This window comes from Danio rerio, chromosome 18, assembly GCF_052040795.2.
Source record: "Danio rerio strain M-AB ecotype USA chromosome 18, GRCz13ab, whole genome shotgun sequence".
NCBI lineage: Eukaryota > Metazoa > Chordata > Actinopteri > Cypriniformes > Danionidae > Danio > Danio rerio.
In genome coordinates this window covers 47,625,001-47,646,579 of record NC_141038.1, presented here as the reverse complement: position 1 = coordinate 47,646,579, position 21,579 = coordinate 47,625,001, and the positions used below count along the sequence as shown (strand labels likewise).

The 21,579-nt window shown below is 35.0% G+C and overlaps 1 protein-coding gene across 50 annotated transcripts in view; it reads left to right on the top strand.

Moving 5' to 3' along the window:
* The window catches only part of aplp2 (amyloid beta precursor like protein 2), a 163,285-nt gene that overhangs the window by 136,294 nt on the left and 5,412 nt on the right, over positions 1-21,579 (top strand). For 15 of the 50 annotated variants that reach the window (XR_015514507.1, XR_015514506.1, XR_015514505.1 and 12 more), the window contains 3 exon segments: positions 2,552-2,725; positions 13,598-13,680; positions 19,132-19,188. Coding sequence is in view for 8 of the 50 variants with exons in the window: in XM_087292713.1 (XP_087148839.1) it covers positions 2,552-2,725; positions 13,598-13,680; positions 19,132-19,188 (314 nt within the window). In the remaining 42 variants the exon portion in view is untranslated. 50 annotated transcript variants of the gene reach the window in all.

Here is a 21,579-nt window from a genome sequence, read left to right as displayed (position 1 = left end):
TTGTAATCACGATTATTCAAAACCATTGCCAGTTAAGGTCAAAATTATTAGCGCTCCTGAGATTTTTTTTTTTATAAATATTTCCCAAATTATGTTTAACAGAGCAAGGAATTTTAACAGTATTTCCTATAATATTTTTTCTTCTATTTGTTTTATTTTAGCTAGAATAAAGACAGGTTTAAATATTTTGAAACCAATTTAAGGTCAATATTATTAGCCCCCTTAAGCAATATTTATTTTTGATTGTCTGCAGAATAAACTAGCGTTATAATGACTTGCCTTATTACTCTAATTAAGCCTTTGAACTGCACTTTAATCTGAATGCTTGTATTTTGAAAAATATCTAGTAAAATATTATGTGCTGTCATTATAGCAAAGACAAAAAGAAATCAGTAATTAGAAATGAGATATCAAAACTATTATGTTCAGAAATAAGTTATTAAATTTTCTTTCCATGAAACAGAAATTGGGCAGGAAAAGGTTTGCTAATATTCAAGAGGGCTAATAATTCTGACTTCAAGTGTATACATACAGTTATTTTCCACCCTGCAATGGAAAGAGAAATAAATACAATAGAATAAAAATATGAAACAAACTGTGCTTTAAGTATCTTCACTGTAAGAAAAACACTTTAGCTACAGCAGACCTTCAGTCAAGAGCAGCGAGGGCTTTCTCGTTATGTTTGTTTAATAATGATAAAAACAGGCGGCAGAAGGATTATAGCGCGCTGTATCTTTAATGGTTTCTCTTTCACGTCTTTTGATCCTCAACTCGTTTGTTTATTATACAAATGAGGGTTAATATAAATAATCACTAAACACCGCGTTTTGACACCTATTTGACCATTAAAGCGTTCACGTTAAGATGACTTTAGATGTCTGCGCTCCTCTGCTCGTCTCAGTGTGCGAATGAGAATGAATGCTGACCTGCCGCATGCTTCTGAATGCGTGATCGTGCTGCACACACACATAAGCTCTTTCGCGCTTTTAAGAGCAACACGTGTACAACTGTGGCGAAATGTGATGCAATAATCATTTATCTCGATTAATGCTTTTTATAATCGTTTGAAACCGAAATCTAAATCGGATTTTCGATTAATTGCAAAGCCCTTTATAATAGTGGACCATTTTTATGCCTTTTTCTACCTCAATACTTATCCTCTCCCGCGCCCCCCCTGTGAACTCTGGCGCCCCCCTTAGGGGGGCGCGGACCCCAGGTTGGGAACCACTGTTCTAAATTATCTAAATAATATAATCACATATGAATAAGTACATTGCAGAGTGTGTACCTACATTAAAAGGTAAAAAATAGATGGTTCTTTAAATGTGGTCAAAATATGTACAGGAAGCTATTAATTGATGAATTTACAGAAATGTAAATGCTATCATATGCTATATCTCAGATAGTTTTTTCCTGCAAGTTTTTGTTAATAATGTTCAAAGGTTTAAATGGCAGTGCCTTCATTATGCCCAAAAATATCAGCTACTGTACCTCCTAGAGAAAATGAGCAAACTTTGTCCTCTGTTTCTGTGGCGACGTGCAGCAATGAGGAGAAGGTGTTGCTGAATCTGGACAATTATATATATTCAATAACCATTTATTCCTGTAAGTTAGACCAGACTGCAATTAAATAGACGGTGGAGTGTACTGAAATTCATGTCGAGCGAAAACCAAATCTCTTGATGTGCTTGGCTGGAGCTCAGAAAACAGCTTTCAAAACAACAACAACATGCTGAATACTGAACACCAACTCCTAAAGTGCTTTTTCTCTGGGTTTATTTCATGCATTATTTCTCCTTGCTTTGAGCTCTTAGTCCCCTATACAGCTGCAGGATCCAAGATGCCAAGATAATTACACCTGTATGAAAAACTTGGCTTCAGTAATTATCTCTCTCTCACTTACACACACACACACACACACACACACACACACACACACACACACACACACACACACACACACACACACACACACACACACACACACACACACACACACACACTCATAATTTGGCTTCTCTTTTTATCGCTCGGCTTGAAAACATCTCACTACAATCAAAGTAAATGAGAGTGTTCTGATGCTTTTTTTAATGCCGTGCGCCTTGTTTCAGGTCTGCACTCGCACATTTTATATATTTTTTTTCCTCCCGTTTCATCTTTTTTCGCTCATTTTACGAGAGGAGCCATGGCATTGTGTAGTATAGATGAGACCAGAGTGTGTGTTTGACAGAACTGGGTCAAAGCTCCTTCAGATTCCCACCAGTGTCTGAAGATGTGTAGTTTTTAAGCCAGACTCTGTGCAGAATTCATTTGTTTGCGAGTCTAGAGAAGTACAAACTACAAAGGGTCATTTTAGCTTCGCTGGTGCTGCCGCAGCATGTGGATAATTGATCTGCTTTATTATGAGTGTTTCCTGCCTCATTTAAAGCTTATATTCCATATCCTTTCCCTCCTGCGATTTGCTGTTTTTAACCACATTTCTCTCTCTCTCTCTCTCTCTCTCTCTCTCTCTCTCTCTCTCTCTCTCTCTCTGTGTGTCTTCCAATTAAAGATGAGCTTCTGCAGGTCCAAAAGGCAGATATGGACCAGTTCCTGTCCTCCATCTCTGAGTCCCAGCCTGACGTCACCGTGTCTTCTGAGGAAAGTGTTGAGGTTCCTGCTTTTGAAGGAAAGCCCTTCCGCCCCTTCCAGGTCAACTCTCTGGGCTCCCCCGCTGAACCAGAGGGTACGTTTCTTGTCTATATTTACACCGGTGAAGCTTGCGGTTTCTCTTCACAGTTTCTTAAAATGGCCCTGTTGCCGAGGCAGGTTTTGCGTCTGTCTCGTGTCACTGCTAAGTCTTTCTGGCTGGAAAAAAATTGTGGGTTTCACATAATCGAATTGTGTCAGGACAACATGAAGGAATTAAGTTCACTTATTAGTTTTTACAAATGTAAGTGTATTGAACATGAAACAATTAAGTTGTCCCAAAAAAAAAAAAAAAAAAACTTAAGAATCGTGTTGTTTCAGCTCATTTTACATAAGGAGTTTAAACAAACAACAAATGCCATATTTTTGAGTGCTGGCTGGAAAAATTGACACAACCAAACCTGGTCTCCTATCCTGACCAACATGGTTTTCAGCTTGAGTTAAAAGGATAGATCACACAGAAGTAAAAAAAAAAGGTGTTTTATTAAGCCTCATGTCATTCCAGATATTTTTAAAATTACATTATTGGTTAAAATAACTTGTAAATTTTTCCAAATTTAAGTGGATTAAACATAAAACAGTTAAGCTGTCCCCCAAATAAACTCAAGAATTGTGTTGTTTCGGCTTATTTTAAATAAGTAGCTTGAGCAAACTACCTGGTCTCCCATCCAGGCCAACGTGGTTTTCAGCTTGAGTTAAAAGGATAGTTCACACAGAAGTTACATTAGGTATATTATGTTAATACAGAGCATTTTCATTACATTTTCCATTCAAATATTAAACAAATATTAAAATATTTTCATTAAAAGATTAACCAAAGTCTATTGAGTTTGGATTGTCACAAACATACTGGGTTCCACACATTGGACATTGGATTAAGGAGAAGAATAGGATCATGCAGAATATTTACTTGGTAAACAGCCAATATCTTAATAACAGTCAGGTAATTAGCCACTAGTAATAATGAGAATTGGTGCTTCAAATAAAGTATTACCAGACACATTTATACAGAAGTACCTTATTTGGAGGTGAAATTTCCAGCCAACATTACTGTAGGTCGTTCACACACATCAGCGTTATGCCTCTTTCTCTGTCTGGCTCTTGTTAAAGTGAGTTTTTGAGCCAGTACTAAGGGTCTGCTAGTAAAGCCGCTCAGGTGAAGCTCTTTGGCAACATGAGGCCTGTTCATGGAAATATTTTCTAAAGGGAAGCCCAAATTTTTCTGTTGGGCCGTAGGTTCCCGCTTATCTAAGCTCGCCTGAATCCCCGTTGGCATCGCCTTAAACACGACGGCATTTGAAGTTGAGCTAAACTCATAAAGCCTGAGGCTCTGGCATGAAAATGTCTCATCCACTGTCCTGCCTGGGCCTGCCAAGCCTTTAAGGAAAGGGCAAAATGTGCCAAATGAAGGCGCAATATACAAGAAGAGCAATGTAATAAACACATCGGAGCCCAGGAGGTCTTTCATTATGATGGGTTTTTTCTTCCCCCTGTTCTTTGGTTTGTTTTTCTTTATCATTCTGTCCCTGCGGGTTTCCCTTGTTCGCCCGCAGACACAGCTTGATAACCCTGACTGCTTCTCTTTTACTCACCTGTTTATTTTTTCTCTCTTTTCTTTCCCAATCTTTTCTTGTTTTGTCTTTTGCTCGTATGCAATGCCTAGGCGATCTCTCTGAACCCCCTCGTGCCTTCAAGAAAGGTGGGTCTTTGCTGCTTTTCTCGGTTTCTCTTTTTTTTCTCCTCAGCCTCCGGAAATGTTGTGTTTGCTGTTTTTTTTGTTTTTAATTTTTGCATCTAGGGCTGGGCAATGAATCCTATTTTCATTCTGATTAATTATTGATTTAATTTGGGGTATTACAAGATTGTCAGCTCGCCTTTTTTTTAATAAAAAGCTATTTTTTGTGACTTCTGAAAGTGCATTATGATCATATATTGTGATAAGGAAAATGACAAACTGACTTTGACAATAAATAATAATAAAAATCTATACTTAAATGGGGGGTATCAAAAGTCAGTTAATGGATTCAAACACATAAAATGGATTATACATCTAAAGAGTATACATAAAGGCTATTTTCTACATTTTGTATTTTTGTTTCGAAAAAAAAAACAATTATTGATATTTTGTAATGTCATTTATCATTATTAATATTATTATTATTGTTGTCATTAAAAATAACATTTTGCAAACCATCAATAAAAAATCATATTACATATTTTCATCCAGAGTATACCTCTAAATTGATATTATTGTTTTGAAAAAAAAATCTTATTATTAACAATAATATTAAATAACATTTTACAAACCATCATTAAAAATAATCATAATATTATGCATTTTTTTCTTCAAAGAGTATATATGCAAAGAGCATACCTAAACAGTATTTCCTACGTTTAAATTATTGTTTTGACATTGTGATGACAGTACATAATATTTTACTAGATATTTCTTTATTTACTTCTATACAACTTAAAGTGACATTTAAAAGCTTAACTAGGTTAATTAGGTGAAATAGGCATAACAAGGCGAAATAGTTTACAGAACAAACCGTTGTTATGCCTATCAAAAAATATAGCCTAAAGGGGCTAATAATTTTGACCTTAAAATAGTTTAAAAAAAAAACTGCTTTTATTCTAGCCAAAATAAAACCAATAAGACTTTCTCCAGAAGAAAAAAATGTTATCAGACATACTGTGAAAATGTTCTTGCTCTGTTAAACATAATTTGGGAAATATTTAAAAAAAAAATAAAAAAATCAAATGGGGACTAATAATTCAACTGTGGTGTGTGTGTGTGTGTGTAATATTATGATGATTTTATATTTATTGTTTGTAAAATGTTATTTATTATTATTTTATTATGATTATATATATATATATATATATATATATATATATATATAACTATTTATTCAATTGTTCATATATAAAATGTTTTAAAATATTGTTACAATATTATTTATTATTACAATTTTTTATATTTTTTTAAAGACTACTGCTACAATTCCTCCTACTACTTATAATAGTTGTTTTTGTATTTAGTTAATCAATTCTTATGGGTATTTTTACATTGTGTTACATTCTGTTTAATTAAAGATTAATCCAAAACTTTGCTCAGCCCTACTTGCATAGCCCACATCTTGACACATCTCCCATCTCTCCTCATATTTTTACTGTATTTCCACCCCATAGTTTTGCTCTGTCCGTCTCCTCAGCGCTGTTAGCCATCTCGTTCTTAATTTCCCTCTCAGTCACTCCCTCAGACAGAGAAACCAAACATCCCATCCCTCAATGTCTGGCCAGAAGAGCTTTGCCTAATGAAAAGTCCAGGCAGCTTGTTAAGCTAATTAGCTATTTGGATTGGAGAACGAATACAGTGTAAATGTGCTGTGTGCTGCTAAATCAGTTATGCCTGCTCACTACCTGCCTGTGTCAGGAAGACAAACAACCTGATTCAGACGCTGCTCTCTGTCGACAGATCTTTAGTGCTCATTTGGTGTTTATTGGGCTCCTCTCCTCTTGTCTGAGTTTGTTGATATAGTGGTTCTGTTGCAGGATATACAACCAGCTTTTTGCTTCCAGATTGTGTAATTGGAGCATCAACCTGTTTACCATTTAACCTTGTGATCCCACCTCCTAAGAATGCACCAGTAAACCTGCTCTTAGTGGCCCTTGGCCTTTGCTAATTAGTGCTCTCTCTATAATTTTTTATCTGAAATGTACTCTGATTTATATGTAATGCCTCAAGCAAGCAATTGATGCAGATTTATAGTACGTGCAGATAAGCGGTCAGAATTTGTGTAGCAAATTTTGTTTATGTAAATTATAAATAAATTTTCAAAACTACTATTAATACTACTACTGCTACTACTAATACTAATAATGACATTAATTACCATTTATGTGTTTACATGTAATCATTTGGCAGATGCTTCTATTCAAAGCGAATAACGAATTTTAATTTAAGAAGAGAGATTGTATATTTACAATGTCAGATTAAGTTTTAAAGAAAAATATAATAGAAATCTATATAATAGGTATTTAAAAAAATTAAATCAGTGATGTTTATGTAACTGTATATAAAGCCAGCAGAAAATGTGTAATTGGAGCATCAACCTGTTTACCGTTTAACCTTGTGATCCCACTTCCTAAGAATGCACTAGTAAACCTGCTCTAAATTATTAGTGGCGTTTGGCCTTCGCTAATTAGTGCGCTTTCTAATTTCTGTGATTTATATATAATGCATCAAGCAAGCTAACGATGCAGATTTACAGTACGTGCAAATATACGGTCAGAATTGTTATAGCCAATTTTGCATATGTAAAATATAAATAAATTAGTTTAGGCTTGAAATTTAATTGATGCTTCAGTTTTTTGGATATTTAAATATTATCAAAACTACTACCACTAATAATAATAACATTAATTACTATTAATATGTTTATATGTAATCACTTGCAAATGCTTTTATCCAGAGCGACTTACGAATTTTCATTAAGAAAAAGAGAGATTTTTTTTTGTTGCAATGTCAGATTAAGTTTTAAAATAAAATTAAATCAGTATATAAAGCAAGTAGAATACAGAACAAATCAAAGGATGCTTTTTTAAAAGACAGAAAATAAATGATCATATTGAGTAAAACATCAGAAAGTGATTTTTTTTAAAGAAATAATTTAATTGTAAATATTGTACTTAATAAATATTGAACTTGATTGTTATTATTGTTGTTGTTTTTGTTGTTGTTATTATTAATACTATTATTTTTTGTTATTATTATTATTATTATTATTGTTTTTATTGTTGTTATATTATTATTATTATTATTTTTTTTATTATTAGTGCTGGGCAAAGATTAATCATGATTTATCGTATCCAATAAATAAAAGTTTGCTTTGACATAATAAACACACATGTAGTGTATATATTTATTTTGTCTATGTGATACACGAATATAAAAACAAAACTATGCAAAAACTGTTGTTACATAAATATTTAAATTTATATATAATTTGTATCATAACAATATATATTTATATCAAAATATAATTAAATCTTTTCTCAGATATATGCATGCACATGTTCATATATGCATAATATAACATAATAATAATTAACAACAACAACAACAACAACAATAATAATAATAATAATAATAATATGCATTTACTTGAATTGAACTGAAGTAATACAGTACAGGGCAGGCACCCATATTATATCAAACTAATTTTTATTTAGGATTTAAAAAAATTATGATTAATCTTTGCCCAGTGCTTATTTTTGTTATAATAATAATAATAATAATAATAATAATTATAATAATAATAATTATTATTATTATTACTTTTATTATTATTATTATTACTTTTATTAAGCTCATGTCAGAAGATCACAGTGAAGCATACAGCACATCAGATTTTATTTTCATGTAATAACACGGCTCTTTTTTAAAAGCTTAATCTGTGTGCTAAACCATTTCACATTCTCAGGCATTTTAAAATCATTTTAAAGAAACATTAAAGGGCAGTGCTCATGAGTAACAGCGTTTAAAAACTCATCAACATACATTGTACTATATCATTTTTACAGTTGTTGAGTGTTTTTGCCGCAAACATGACCGATGCCTGAAATCATGCAGGTAGTTGATGAAAGGTGCCCGAATACTTTAGAATCCATGATTGGGGGATTTTTGCACTGATTAAAATTCTGAATGAGCCCTTTTTTTTTTACTTTTGTTGTTGTTGTGTCATCTTATATGTAAAGTCTGATTGTCCTGGTAATATTCTGTTATGAAGCTGCAGAGTTGATTGTAGGGTTTCTACTGTGTGTTTTAGTGTTTGCTAGTGTTTCAGTCATGTGTGGTGAAGCTTTAAGCGCTGCTCTGTAGACCTTGTGACTGCCGCTGGATTTATAGTTAATCTTTTAGTGCTGCTGACCTGCTGCTTTGACGGTCAAACAATGAGTGTAGGTGGAACGCATTGTTGTCCGCTCCACCAATCAGATTTCCGATGGGCTGTTATGCAACATGGGTTCATTTTAGCCAGGTGCCTTTGAATGTTTTGATCTGTTATGGTACAGCAGATACATGCTTTTTTTGTATTGTGATTTGTTCTGTATCCTTTAGATTTGGGGGATTTTCAAAACACATTTACATTTTTTCCCCCAGTTTGCTAAAAAGGAGATCTATAAAACATTTTTGAAATGTAAAAGATTTTTTTATGAGACATTTATAGAAATAAAAAATGTAAAAAATTATATATTTTACTCAAACCCATACCAAGTAAATACAGTAGATCCAGAGAAACTGAGAATCCAGTGGTCTTTTTAATTTGTTTTATTAAATTTTAAGTACTTATAAATGTCATTTTACTCATTGCAGAAATTCAAGCATTTTCCATTGAGTTTCCTTAAAATGGAGGGACATACAGCAATGTATAATTAACAGTAAACTGAATTCATTATTACATAGCCCCCCTAAAGAGTTACTATTTTAAAAATTGATCGCACCGCGTGTGTGAGGAACAGCTGATGGTGGCCATATAGCAAAGGCAAACAGCAGAGAGTTGCGAGCACAAAACACATTGAAATCAGTAAAGGAAGAAGCACGCATCACATTTTCAACGTGGTTTTGGACACAATATGTGAACAGCCTTATACAGATGTAACCTGAGGGATACAGTACAAGCACTGATCTGTAATTTTTCATTCATTACAAGCCGGGGGGAGTGATTACAAATTACAAGACACAATTAAATACATATTTTGCAAACTACACAAAATGAGCCAACCATTTTAATCACATTGACATGTTATGATCTGGAGGAAGAAGAAACTGGTCCATGTGAACTGTAACAGTTACTGACAAAGTCCCTGTCAAAGCCTGACAAAGTCCCATTCATAATAGTCTCTGCTGCTTTTTCCTTTAATAGCAAACAAATCCTGTGAATGGCTGATGAATTCCGCGATGCAGTGGAGGTTATTGTATCAAAAATCTGAAAAATTACAGGAATAAACACAGCACATAAGTTGGCTATATGTGGGGTTGTGAATATTTCCCACAGCCGATCTTCATCTGTCAGTGATCGTCATGTCTGTGTCATGATCAGCCACGCTCCACTAGTGTCTGAAGGGAAAGATGCGTTTGTGTATTACTGGATCCGGCACTACATATTTGGCAATGTATTGTTCCAACAATGATGCACTAAAGGGCCATGAAACCCCCTCGTTTCAGCAGGGTGTTTTCACACCTCTACTTTGGAAAAAGTCAGAAAAGTGGGCGTGTCCAGCTCTGTTTAGGGGGGAGTGTCGGAGGAACTAAAGTGGGATGGTGTGGGAGTGTCTATTTGTGCACGCGCGAGTTTCAGTCAAAATACTCACACACACGGGAGAAAGTGATGGTGTTTAACCTACATGGACATCTGTAGTCGAATTATTTGCCAAATTATTAAATGTTGGACTTTAACTGCAGTTTGGCTCTTTCATTCAGGGAATTCATTCATGCCCCTCGCGACAAACGCGACATTTGATTCGAGGATCTGCTCTAAGTGTGTATTTTTCATGCAATGTTTGATACCGCACGGCGAATGAGAGAAAAAAAAACTCTGCATTTCCCGGAAAATTAGATGCACACGGCAGGTAGCGTCAGAAAGCCGCGTGTGTTATTCCGGTCACAAAATGCGGTGCTATGTTTGCACTCAGTGCAATAGTTAACTTAATTCGATACGAACAAACTGAATAAACAAAGAGCACTGGTCGCTCACTTACCAAATCTGTAGAGACAGGACAATCACCAGCAACTAGAGCCGCGTCTTTATGAAGAGAAGACTAACGTTACAAGCGAATCCGGATTTCAGCGTTTGCAGATGAGAACAGCTCTCAGGTAAACAATGTTCCTCCTTAGACACGTAAGTTATTGTTGTCGAGCGTCGCGTACACTGTTAATCCACACGTGATCCAGCTGAGCTCTCACAGAGAGAAAATGAAAACGAAACTTAATGGCAGCAAACTATAAAAGCAACACTTCACGCTTGTTTTGCCAACACAACGTGGCGTCCCTGTGGCGTAAACGCGGTGACACTAATGAATATTAATGAAGTTGCACAATAGAGCGCGCTGATTGGTTTGAACCAAGCCTTACTCATGCATTAATGCATCACACTGTAAGACGTAATAAGACACACTCTGGCACAGACGTCCAGTCTGCACGCTGGAATACATGCTATTATGTCATGACTGTGACGCAGCTTCAAAAATTCGTTTCAAACAGGAAGTACGAATTTGCTTGAAATAACGCAAAAACAACCAATTTACACTTTTTAGTGAAATATAGGTGTCCTAATAGTGTTTTTAGCAGTGTGGGACACATATACGACTGTCAACAGCTCAAAAAATGTGTTTTGGTGTTTCGTGACCCTTTAAGGCAGGGGTGTCAAACTCCATTCCTGGAGGGCCGAAGCCCTGCACAGTTTAGTTCCAACCCTGCTCCAACACACTTACCTGTAGGTTTCAAACAAGCCTGAAGGACTCAATTAGTTTGATCAGGTGTGTTTAATTAGGGTTGGAACTAAACTGTGCAGAGCTGCGGCCCTTTTGGTTTGACACCTGTGCATTAAGGCAAAAGATCCGAACCCAACATGATTCGTTTATTCGGCTATTTCGTTAAAGAATCAATAGTATTAATAACAGCGCACTTTCAGATTTAAACCTCATCTGGATGTTTTCATTCACTTCTGTGTTACACACGGTATGGAAGGTCATTTTTAAAATACATATTATGGGGCTCTTTAATGTAAAATAAAGAAAATTGCTTTAGTGTGATCACGAAGATTTCATTATTTTAGTTGTTTATTGTGTCAGACATTTTAAACAGAGTTGACAATAACAGTGTTAACATTTTCCGCCATTTTGTGCTTCAGTTCAAGATGCTAACCTCAAACCAGAAGCACAATTTTTATCATGTTATTGTTTTAAAAAGTTGAATGAGAAATTCACTAAAATATCTCAATAACAGAGTTTACAAATAATTAAACTAATTGCAGATTATCCTGATATTTTATACAAGTTAACGAGAGAAGAATACTGACATACCTCAACACTTCCAGTTTCCCGCCTAAAAAAACCTGACAGTCTATGCTTTACAGGTTGTTGAACATCTTTATAATCAATATAGTTGACCAGAACGAACTAGGAACAAAAAATGCTGAAAATTAGACTTAATTTCAAGATAGTTGAAGCTGAATGTATGATTAATGAGGCGAAGACTGTCAAAGATACATATAGAGAGAGGCTTTAAGTTACTACACACTGAACATTTGACATAAATTGTGTATTAAAGGGATAGTTGAATCAAAAATGAACTTTTGTGAAGTTACTCTCATTTTAATTTAGTTTTTCAGTAGAGCACTAGTTTTTGCCCCACCGTTGAACTTTCTGCCATGTACCATAGGATTTTCTGGCTTTTCCGGTTGTCAGTGTTATACAGCAGGGGGCGCTATTATGCTCCAATGATAATAAGTGAGTCTCATGAAGCAAAGCGATCGATTTATACAAGAAACACAGCATTATTCATAACATCATAACCGTTTAATGAGTGTGAGAGCAGACTTATTGTTGCATAATAATGACATGAGTTGCACAAACTCGCATAGTGTTTGTTTACAGCGGAGAGAGGACAGGTATGGTGTGTTGTGGGTGAATGGTTAAAGGGATATTTCACCCAACAAATAAAAATTTGTTATCATTTACTCACTCTTTACTTATTTTAAACCTGTTTTGAGTTTATTTCTTCTGTTGAACACAAAATAATATATCAATAAAGCTCAATACCGTTGACTGCCATAGAAGCCTATTTGTTTTTCCTTCTATGGAAGTCAATGGTTTCCAGATTTCTTCAAAATGTCTTCTTTTGTGTTCAGCAGAACAAAGTAACTTATAAAGTAGTAAATTGTATAAATATTAGTAAATGTACTAGTGTAAACAGTGAGCAAATTTTTATTTTTGGTTGAACTATATCTTTAAATGGTGGTAATCCTGGTTCCTGTAATGTGTAAAGGTTATTGTACAAAAGAAAACATTGATATGAAATAGTGCACTTGAAGTACACTTTAGGTATGCTTGAAATTATCTTTGATTTCACAGTGTTATTATAAAAACTGCTGCTTTTTAATATAACATTTCAGGTTTTTCACAGGGTGTAATTAATAGCCAGATAGTCTTTTAATAATCGATTTGTGCACAAATAATATTAGTAATAAATAATATCAATGCTGTTTTTCAAAAAACCAAAAGTCAAAGATCTGTAAAATATTACAATATCATTATCAGAATGAAAACGGAACACATAGCAATGTGAAAACATGTTTCCTCTGGAATACATGAATAACCGTTCACCGCATGCAGATGATTAGTTGACCTGATTTCTAGTTCTGGTACAGGATTACCATTTTGTACCATCCTTTAATTTTTTTTACAAAGAAATATGTCAGGTATTGTAACTCAAATAGTGTATGACTGCAGTCTTGTGGTAGTTTTAAATGGTTTAAGATGTAGTAGGGCAATTATATACATATATTTATAGAGCTGTGACTGGAAACAAGTGCTCACAGGATTTCCCAAGGCTCTAATTCTACCAGGAAGAGACCTTTTGACCAAAGCAGATCACAGCTCTTGCTTTTAGCTGCTGAGCTTGTCTGGACTGATCCAGAAATACTTTTTTCTACATCTACACTTTATTAATAAGTGCATGACTAATGAATGATCTGGAGTCGCCCTCTACTGGCTGTACGGTGGGACAGCAGAAATTAAAGCGGCTGCAGGTTTCTGGTCATGATTCGGCTTTTGGTGTTGTTACAGTTTATCGAAGTGCAAGTTTGTAGTTGGTCTTCCTATCTCTGATTGGCTGTTTTCTCTGCAGGCTCTGGCATGAACAGTCTGGATGGTCTGATTGGAGCAGAGGAAAAAGTCATCAACAGCAAGAACAAGATCAACGAAAATGTGGTGAGACTTCCAGCCTGCCTACAATGCCACACACACACACACGCAAATTCAGCAGCATCTGCTAACAATAGCTCTTATACAGTATATGAAATCACGCAAACTAAAAACGACAACAAAAAAAGGCAGCGCAGAATTTTTTAATAACAAATTTGAGAAAATCTAACATTTCCTTCGGGATTCACCTACTGTAGATAAACATTATAGGATTCAAACAACCTGCTCTGTAAATAATTAATATAACTATGATCTCATAGTTATATCTGTGCAATGTGAATCATTTGCAAGGCAGCACTAGATTTTCTTTCACCTTGTTTAAGTTTGCCATAATTTGTTGCCAAATATGATATTTAAATCCATTTTTAAAGCAGAAAAGTGATATATTTGGATAAAAAGTCATAGATGCGTTCACTTTATTCATACTGTATACAGTTTAAGACAAAATCATTAGTCCTTCTATAAAATTGTTATTATTTTTTAATTATAAACTCACCGGCCACTTTATTAGGTACACCTGTCCCACTGCTCTATAACGCACATTGCTAACCAGTCAATCACATGGCAGCAACTCAATGCATATGCACAAGACGATCTGCTGCAGTTCAAACCGAGCATCAGAATGGGTAGGAAAGGTGACTTAAGTGACTTTGAACATGGCATGGTTGTTGGTGGCAAATGGGCTGGTCTGAGTATTTCAGAAACTGCTAATCTACTGGGATTTTCGCACACAACCATCTCTAGGGTTTACAGAGAAAAAGAGAAGAAGATATGCAGTGAGCGGCAGTTCTGTTTGCGCAAATGTCTTGTTGATGCCAGAGGTCAGAGGAGAATGGCAACAGTAACTCAAATAACCACTCGATATAACCGAGGTCTGCAGAAGAACACACAACACGTCCAACCTTGAAGCGGATGGGCTACAGCAGCAGAAGACCACACCAGATGTCACTCCTGTCTGCTAAGAACAGGAAACTGAGACTACAATTCACACAGGTTCACCAAAATTGGAGAATAGAAGATTGGAAAACGTTGCCTAGTTTGATGACTCTCGATTTCTGCTGCCACATTCGAATGGTATTTTCAGAAATTGGCATCAACAACATGAAAGCATGGATCCATTCTGGCTTTTATCAACAGTTCAGGCAGGTGATGGTGGTTTAATAGAGTAGGGAATATTTTCTTGGCACACTTTGAGCCCTTAAGTACCAATTAAGCATTGCGTCTACTCTACAACCTACCTGAGTATTGTTGCTGACCATGTCCATCCCTTTCTGATGGCTACTTTCAGCAGAATAACACACCATGTCATAAAGCGAGAATCATCACAGACGGGTTTTTTGAACAGGACAATAAATTCACTGCACTCAAATGGCCTCCACAGTCACCAGATCTCAATCCAATAGAGTACCTTTGGGATGTAGTGGAAGGGGAGAGTTACATAATAGATGCGCAGCCGACAAATCTGCCGCAACTGTGTGATGCTATCATGTCAATATGGAGCAAAACCTCTGAGGAATGTTTTAGCTCCTTGTTGAATCTATGCCATGAAGGATTAAGACAGGTCTGAAGGCAAAAGGCGGAGCAACCTGATAACAGTAAGGTGTACCTAATAAAGTGGCTGGTGAGTGTAGAATCATTAAGGGATGTTTAACAGGGAACACATTTGAACACATTCATAATAGTTTAATAACTAATTTATTTTTGTCTTTGTTAAGCTGACGGTACATGATATTTTACTAGTTATTTTGCAGGAAAGTAGCATTCAGCTTAACCTGGCGTAATTAGATTAACTAGGCAAGTCAATAAAAAACATTGGTTTGTTCTGTAGCCAATTAAGGAAAAAAATCTTAAGGGGGCTAATAATGTTGACCTTAGCAGTTTTAAATATTTTAAAAAAAAGTTTATTCCAGCCAAATTCAAAGCATTAAGACTTTATCCAGCAGAAAATTATTATCGAAGACTGTGAAAAATGTCGTTGCTCTGTTAAACATCAATAAGGAAATACAAGAAAAATAATTTGTAAAGTCACAGAAGATAATAATGTTAGGGTTAATAATTTTGTCTTCAGCTGTATATATGAAAACATTTTTGGATTTTAAGTCATGTAATTTTAGATTTAATGTTTAAATGTTTATTTAATTTTAGCCACTTTACAATAGATAGTCTAATATTGCAAAATGAACTTGTACAGTTTAATTATGAGACAGCAGCTCTGATAATGCCACAGAACTGCTTTTTAAAAACAACTTTTGTTTTCTTTCACCCATTTTGCAGTCTAAAATTAAGGCTTTAGAGCCTAAAGCCTCAATTTTAGACTGCAAAATTTAAATCATGTACTGTATGTCCAGCAACAACATGTCTTGTAATGTTAGTAGCTGTCTTTTGTCGCTATAGAAAAGCACAAGTGTGAACAGAGCCTTTAAATCGATTTGGTTGATCTCCTGATCCATGTTTAGAGATTAGACTGACAAGACTTTCAAACAGAAATGCCACAAATGTAAATTCAGTATAAATTTCCAGAAATTTTCTTTTAGTCTATACATCAGAAAAATCTATATCCTCCGCTGAAGCCTTTAATAGCTAAAACATCCTTACCCAAGCAGTTCTTTTGCTGCCTTGCAATATCTGCTTCCAGAAATACAGATCTGGTTTATTTCAGGCTCATCTCATGCATATCCCAGCATTCACTGCATGCCACCTTCACATATTTCCTAGTCACATTCCAGTGTCCCTCTAATGGTGGTTGCGATGAGCTGTACTGGACACTAGCAGTGCATGATCTCTGAAGAATGTGACTCGTGTGTTTGCCTTGCACAGTGTTTGTGCATGTTTGTCTTCATGAAATCACATAGAGGAGCTTTGAGAGGTTTATGATCATCTACTGGTGTGTTCGCTAATAAAAGGTTTAGTTTGATTGGAACAAATGCGGTTCATTGGAGTTAGTGTGAAAACGGTCATGTGAACTCTGATGAACCTACAAGTGGACCGTCTCAGTTGACTTTAGGCCATGCCCACACTAATATGTTTTTGTTTAAAAACGTATATTTTTCTCTCAGTTTCAGCATTCTGTTCACACTAAAGGCTGTTTTACACTTCTGCTTCGAGTGATCACTGTGTAATTTTTTGTTTTGTGAGATTGGGATGCATAGACTAAAACCCATCAGGGCTCAAAATTAACCTTTTTGCTTGGTAGCACCGGTGCTCCTAACTTTAAAAATGTAGGCGCATCAGCCAAAATTTAGTCACACCCACCAATTATAAGCACCGTTATTACAAGTTTTATACAAACATATTTATTGCATTTGAAATCAGTAATCAAACTAACAAGCAAATATATATATATATATATATATATATATATATATATATATATATATATAAATATATATATATATATATATATATATATATATATATATATATATATATATATATATATATATATATATATATATATGCAAGCGTGAGGAAAATATGTCTCAACGAAATCCCGTTATCACAAGAAAATAGATTTTAATAACATAACTGAGTGACTAAAAGATACACGGAGCGCTCACCGGCCCTGCACGCACTTGACATGAATGAATCTGTTAACGGTATAACTGTGCTGTTTTGACGGGTGCTGTCTGATATTGCACTGATGCTTTTGACATATACTGTACTTTATTATATGCATACGTTATGTTTATAGCAATACCGGTCTTTTTATGAGTAGCCATGTTAGTTTACTCAGTGCAAGCCCGTTTGCGATGGTGTACGTGTTGTTAAATTTGACATATAGCTGCCCCTTGCACGGCGGACAGCATCTGGCGATTATATGAAGGATTAAACAGAAGCTCCCGTGCTAGATGTGGCAAACAGTTACCTGAAAATTCCATCCCACAGACTTTTCATAGCGGACTTGAAGCCAACGGAAGTCTTTTATCCACTTTTCGAAAAGTGTAGATGGTGGATTAACATTCAGCACATGATCACTAGTAAGATGCGTCATTATATGTAACTTTAGATGCGATGGTTTCCAAAACATAATCTGTCAGTGTTATCTTCACTCTCATCTTCAGCGCTTTATAATTTTTCGCGGTAGTAGCTCTCTCTGTCATCCCAAGCCAGAAGGCATTGACTGAGTGATTGACAGCTGATATTTCAGTGCTAGAGCAGTGGCGGGCCAATTAGAAGAGCGCAAAGGCGGGGCAAGCATTACGGACTTGGCTTTGTTTACTGCAGCAAGTTGACATGACAACTGATTTAAACTATTCCTGAGCGCTGCGTTTCGCGTTTCAAGTACAAAGATGCATTCTGCGTGAATGTCTCCCAAATCCACGCATGTGGTGAACACTTTATAGTAAAAACTGGTCGCACACAACAATTTTAAGCATTCGCACAAATGCTCCCAAATATATTTTGAGGTCGCATAGATAAAATTTCGGGAGCATGTGCGACCAAAATGGTCGCAATTTCGAGCCCTGCTTATTGTAATACCAGTTGTAAACAGGACCTAAATCCTCCAGAAAGTTGAATGGTTACACTGCCAGTGTGAACAGTCCAACCAGTGCTAATGTATCTTTTTTTTATCTTGACCAAATGAACCTCAAAAAAATGTACAAGTGTGAACACACCATGAGCAATATTAAAGGAATAGTCTACACAAAAATGTATTTTATGCTTATTTATTTGCGTTGATCTTGTTCCAACTCTGTATGACTGACTTTTTTGTGGAACAAGATATTTTGAAGATTGTCAGAAACTGAGCCATTTTTGATTCTATTGACTTTCACCGTATTGGCACAAATACAATGGAAGTCAATGGGAAACCATTGGCTCGGTTGCAATGATATTTTAAAGAAAATCCTCTTTTGTGTTCTATAGAAGTGAGTAAACTATGTAAAGAATTGTGTTGTTTGAGTGGAAATATCTCTTTAACTCTACTCTGATTGCTTCTCACTTGAATGTTTTTCAAAAATGGTCTTTTTGTGTTTGATGGCAAAATTACTAAATGAACATGAATGTTTACAGTAGCTCTGCACTAAACGCAACCAGTCATGTCATTTAACAAGGACATCATAACCACATCAGACCGTCTAAATTATCTTGGATTTGCTCACAGTATTGAATTCTCATTTATTACAACAAAACCAGCACCACAACCTCCACAGACAATGTCTTACTACAGCATTTTAACATTTTGTCCCTGTAAATCTTGGTTTATATATATATATATATATATATATATATATATATATATATATATTTATATATATATATATATATATATATATATATATATATATATATATATATATATATATATATATATATATATATATATAATATTATTCGACATTACCTTAGACTGCACACACCACATTCTCTTACTCACACACACACACACACACACACACACACATACACACACACTGAGTCTTCAGTAACTGAGCCTGCCCCTGTCTGTGTTGACAGGTGATTGATGAGACTCTGGATGTTAAAGAAGTGATTTTGAATGGTGTTGATCCTCTGGTAAGTACAGCGCCCTCCTGTGCCCAACACATGGTACTGTCAAACACTGCAGTCTCCCATTCTGGCCTGTAAATGTATTTGCGGAGTATTCTGTACTCTCTGTGAGCAAATGACAGTTTTACATCATTCATGGCCTTATATTGTTTCTCCACGCGTTTCCACAGCACGTGTGCATGTTTTTGATGCGATCGCATGGGCATGTCAGCGGACACGGTTGATCATTTGTCATCATTAGATTCTCACACAAATGGGATTGAACGCTTAACATTTGTGTGCTAAATTGCCAGTCTGTGCACATTCAGTCCATTTAGCACTTCACAAAGCAGATCAATACACACCCAACACATTCATTCAAGGTAAAGCTCAATTTTGATCTTAACTGAAGACGCCACTTTTCCTTTAAATAGGCAAATTTTACACGTCCATATAGTTAGAGTTCACTTTTACCATTTAATAATCCATTCAGATGATTTCCAGGTCTGGCGGGACGACTTTTAGCTTAGCTTAGCATAAGTCAATGAATCGGATTAGACCATTAGCATCTCGCTTAAAAATGATGAGTTTTTTGATAATTTTCTTTTTTAAAGCTTGACTTTTCTGTCGTTATATGATGTTTTAAGACTGATGGGAAATAAAATGTTGCTATTTTCTATGCTGATATAGGAACTATGCTCTTATAATTATCAAGGAACTTAACTGTAGTACCATGGCTGCAGCGATGAAGTGATATTACATAGCTATGTGAAATTTTCAGGTGCTGCGTAAATATCGAATAATACCTCTTAAAATTCTCTGGATATAAATATTTATAATTATATATTTGAATAAAACAGTTTTTGTTTTTATTTTGTAAACTGCTGATGACGTTTCTTCCAAATATAATATTCAGAATTGGTCCTTTTTTTTGTGCATAAATTGATATTTGTTGAGATGTTATACTTTTAGATGTCATTTTCATTTCAAGAAATCAATATTTGATGAAATTGCTCTGATTTTCAATCACTAAAACATTTGTTATATTGATAAATTGTAATATACTGAAGAATAATTCTCTGTTTTTATTTCAAATTTGAAAGAATCGTCAGCATATGTTTATATACAGTGCTCAGCATATTTGAGAACACATCTTACAAATCTCTTTTAATTTAATATTTTTTTACAGGATTTCTGTTTACAATAATATACACTACCTGACAAAAGTCTTGTCGTCATTTCCAGTTGCAAGAGCCACAAATAATAACTTGACTTCTTGTTGATCATTTAGAAAAGTGGCAGAAGGTTGATTTTTCAGATGAATCATCTCAATCATCACAAATACTCAAGAGGATTTATTGGAACCTGCATGGACCCAAGATTCTCACAGAAATCAGTCAAGTTTAGTGAAGGAAAAATCATGGTTTGGGGTTACATTCAGTGTGGGGGCGTGTGAGAGATCTGCAGAGTAGATTGCAACTTCAACAGCCTGAGGTATCAAGACATTTGTGCTGCCCATTACATTACAAACCAAGTTAGAGGGCAAATTCTTCAGCAGGATAGCGCTCCTCATACTTCAGCCTCTACATAAAAGTTCCTGAAAGCAAAGAAGGTCAAGGTGTTCCAGGATTGGCCAGCCCAGTCATCAGGCATAAACATTATTGAGCATGTCTGGGGTAAGATGATGGAGGAGGCATTGAAGAAGAATCCAAAGAATCTTGATGAACTCTGGGAGTCCTGCAAGAAAGCTTTTATTGCCATTCCAGATGACTTTATTAATCAGTGTATTTGAGTCATTGCAGAGATGTATGGATGCAGTCCTCCAAGCTCATGGGAGTCATGCACAATATTAATTCCTTTTTCCACTGCAGCATGACTTTATATTCTATACTGGACATTATTTACGTTAAGTGAAAAGACTTTTGTCTAAGCAGAGTGAGACTTTACTGTCCTAATTAAATAATTAAAAATCAAGGCATGATCAGATTTTATTTTAATAAAGTGAGCGTAATCTAGAAACCTTTGCCTTTCATATAAGACACTTCTGCATCCAAATGATCGACTAGAAGTCAAGTTATTATTTGTTGTTCCTAAAACTTGTAGAGGAGACAATACTTTTTGTCAGGTGGTGTATTTGTGCTTATACATTAGATTAGTCAGTACTGAAGCCACATCTGGAGCTAATCTAACACAATAACTTGCGATAACAGTCCAAAAATGTGTAGCCCAAGTTTTTATGTTAGAGAAATATATAAAAAATAATAATAAATAAAATAAATCAAGAATTTTTTTTTAATTTAGTAGGTTTTGTTTTTGCAATATTTTGCACAAATTTAAATTATCTTTCAATTTCTAATGATATTTGGTAACTAAAATATTATTTTCATAAATATATCTGTTTATTAAATATGTTTTGTT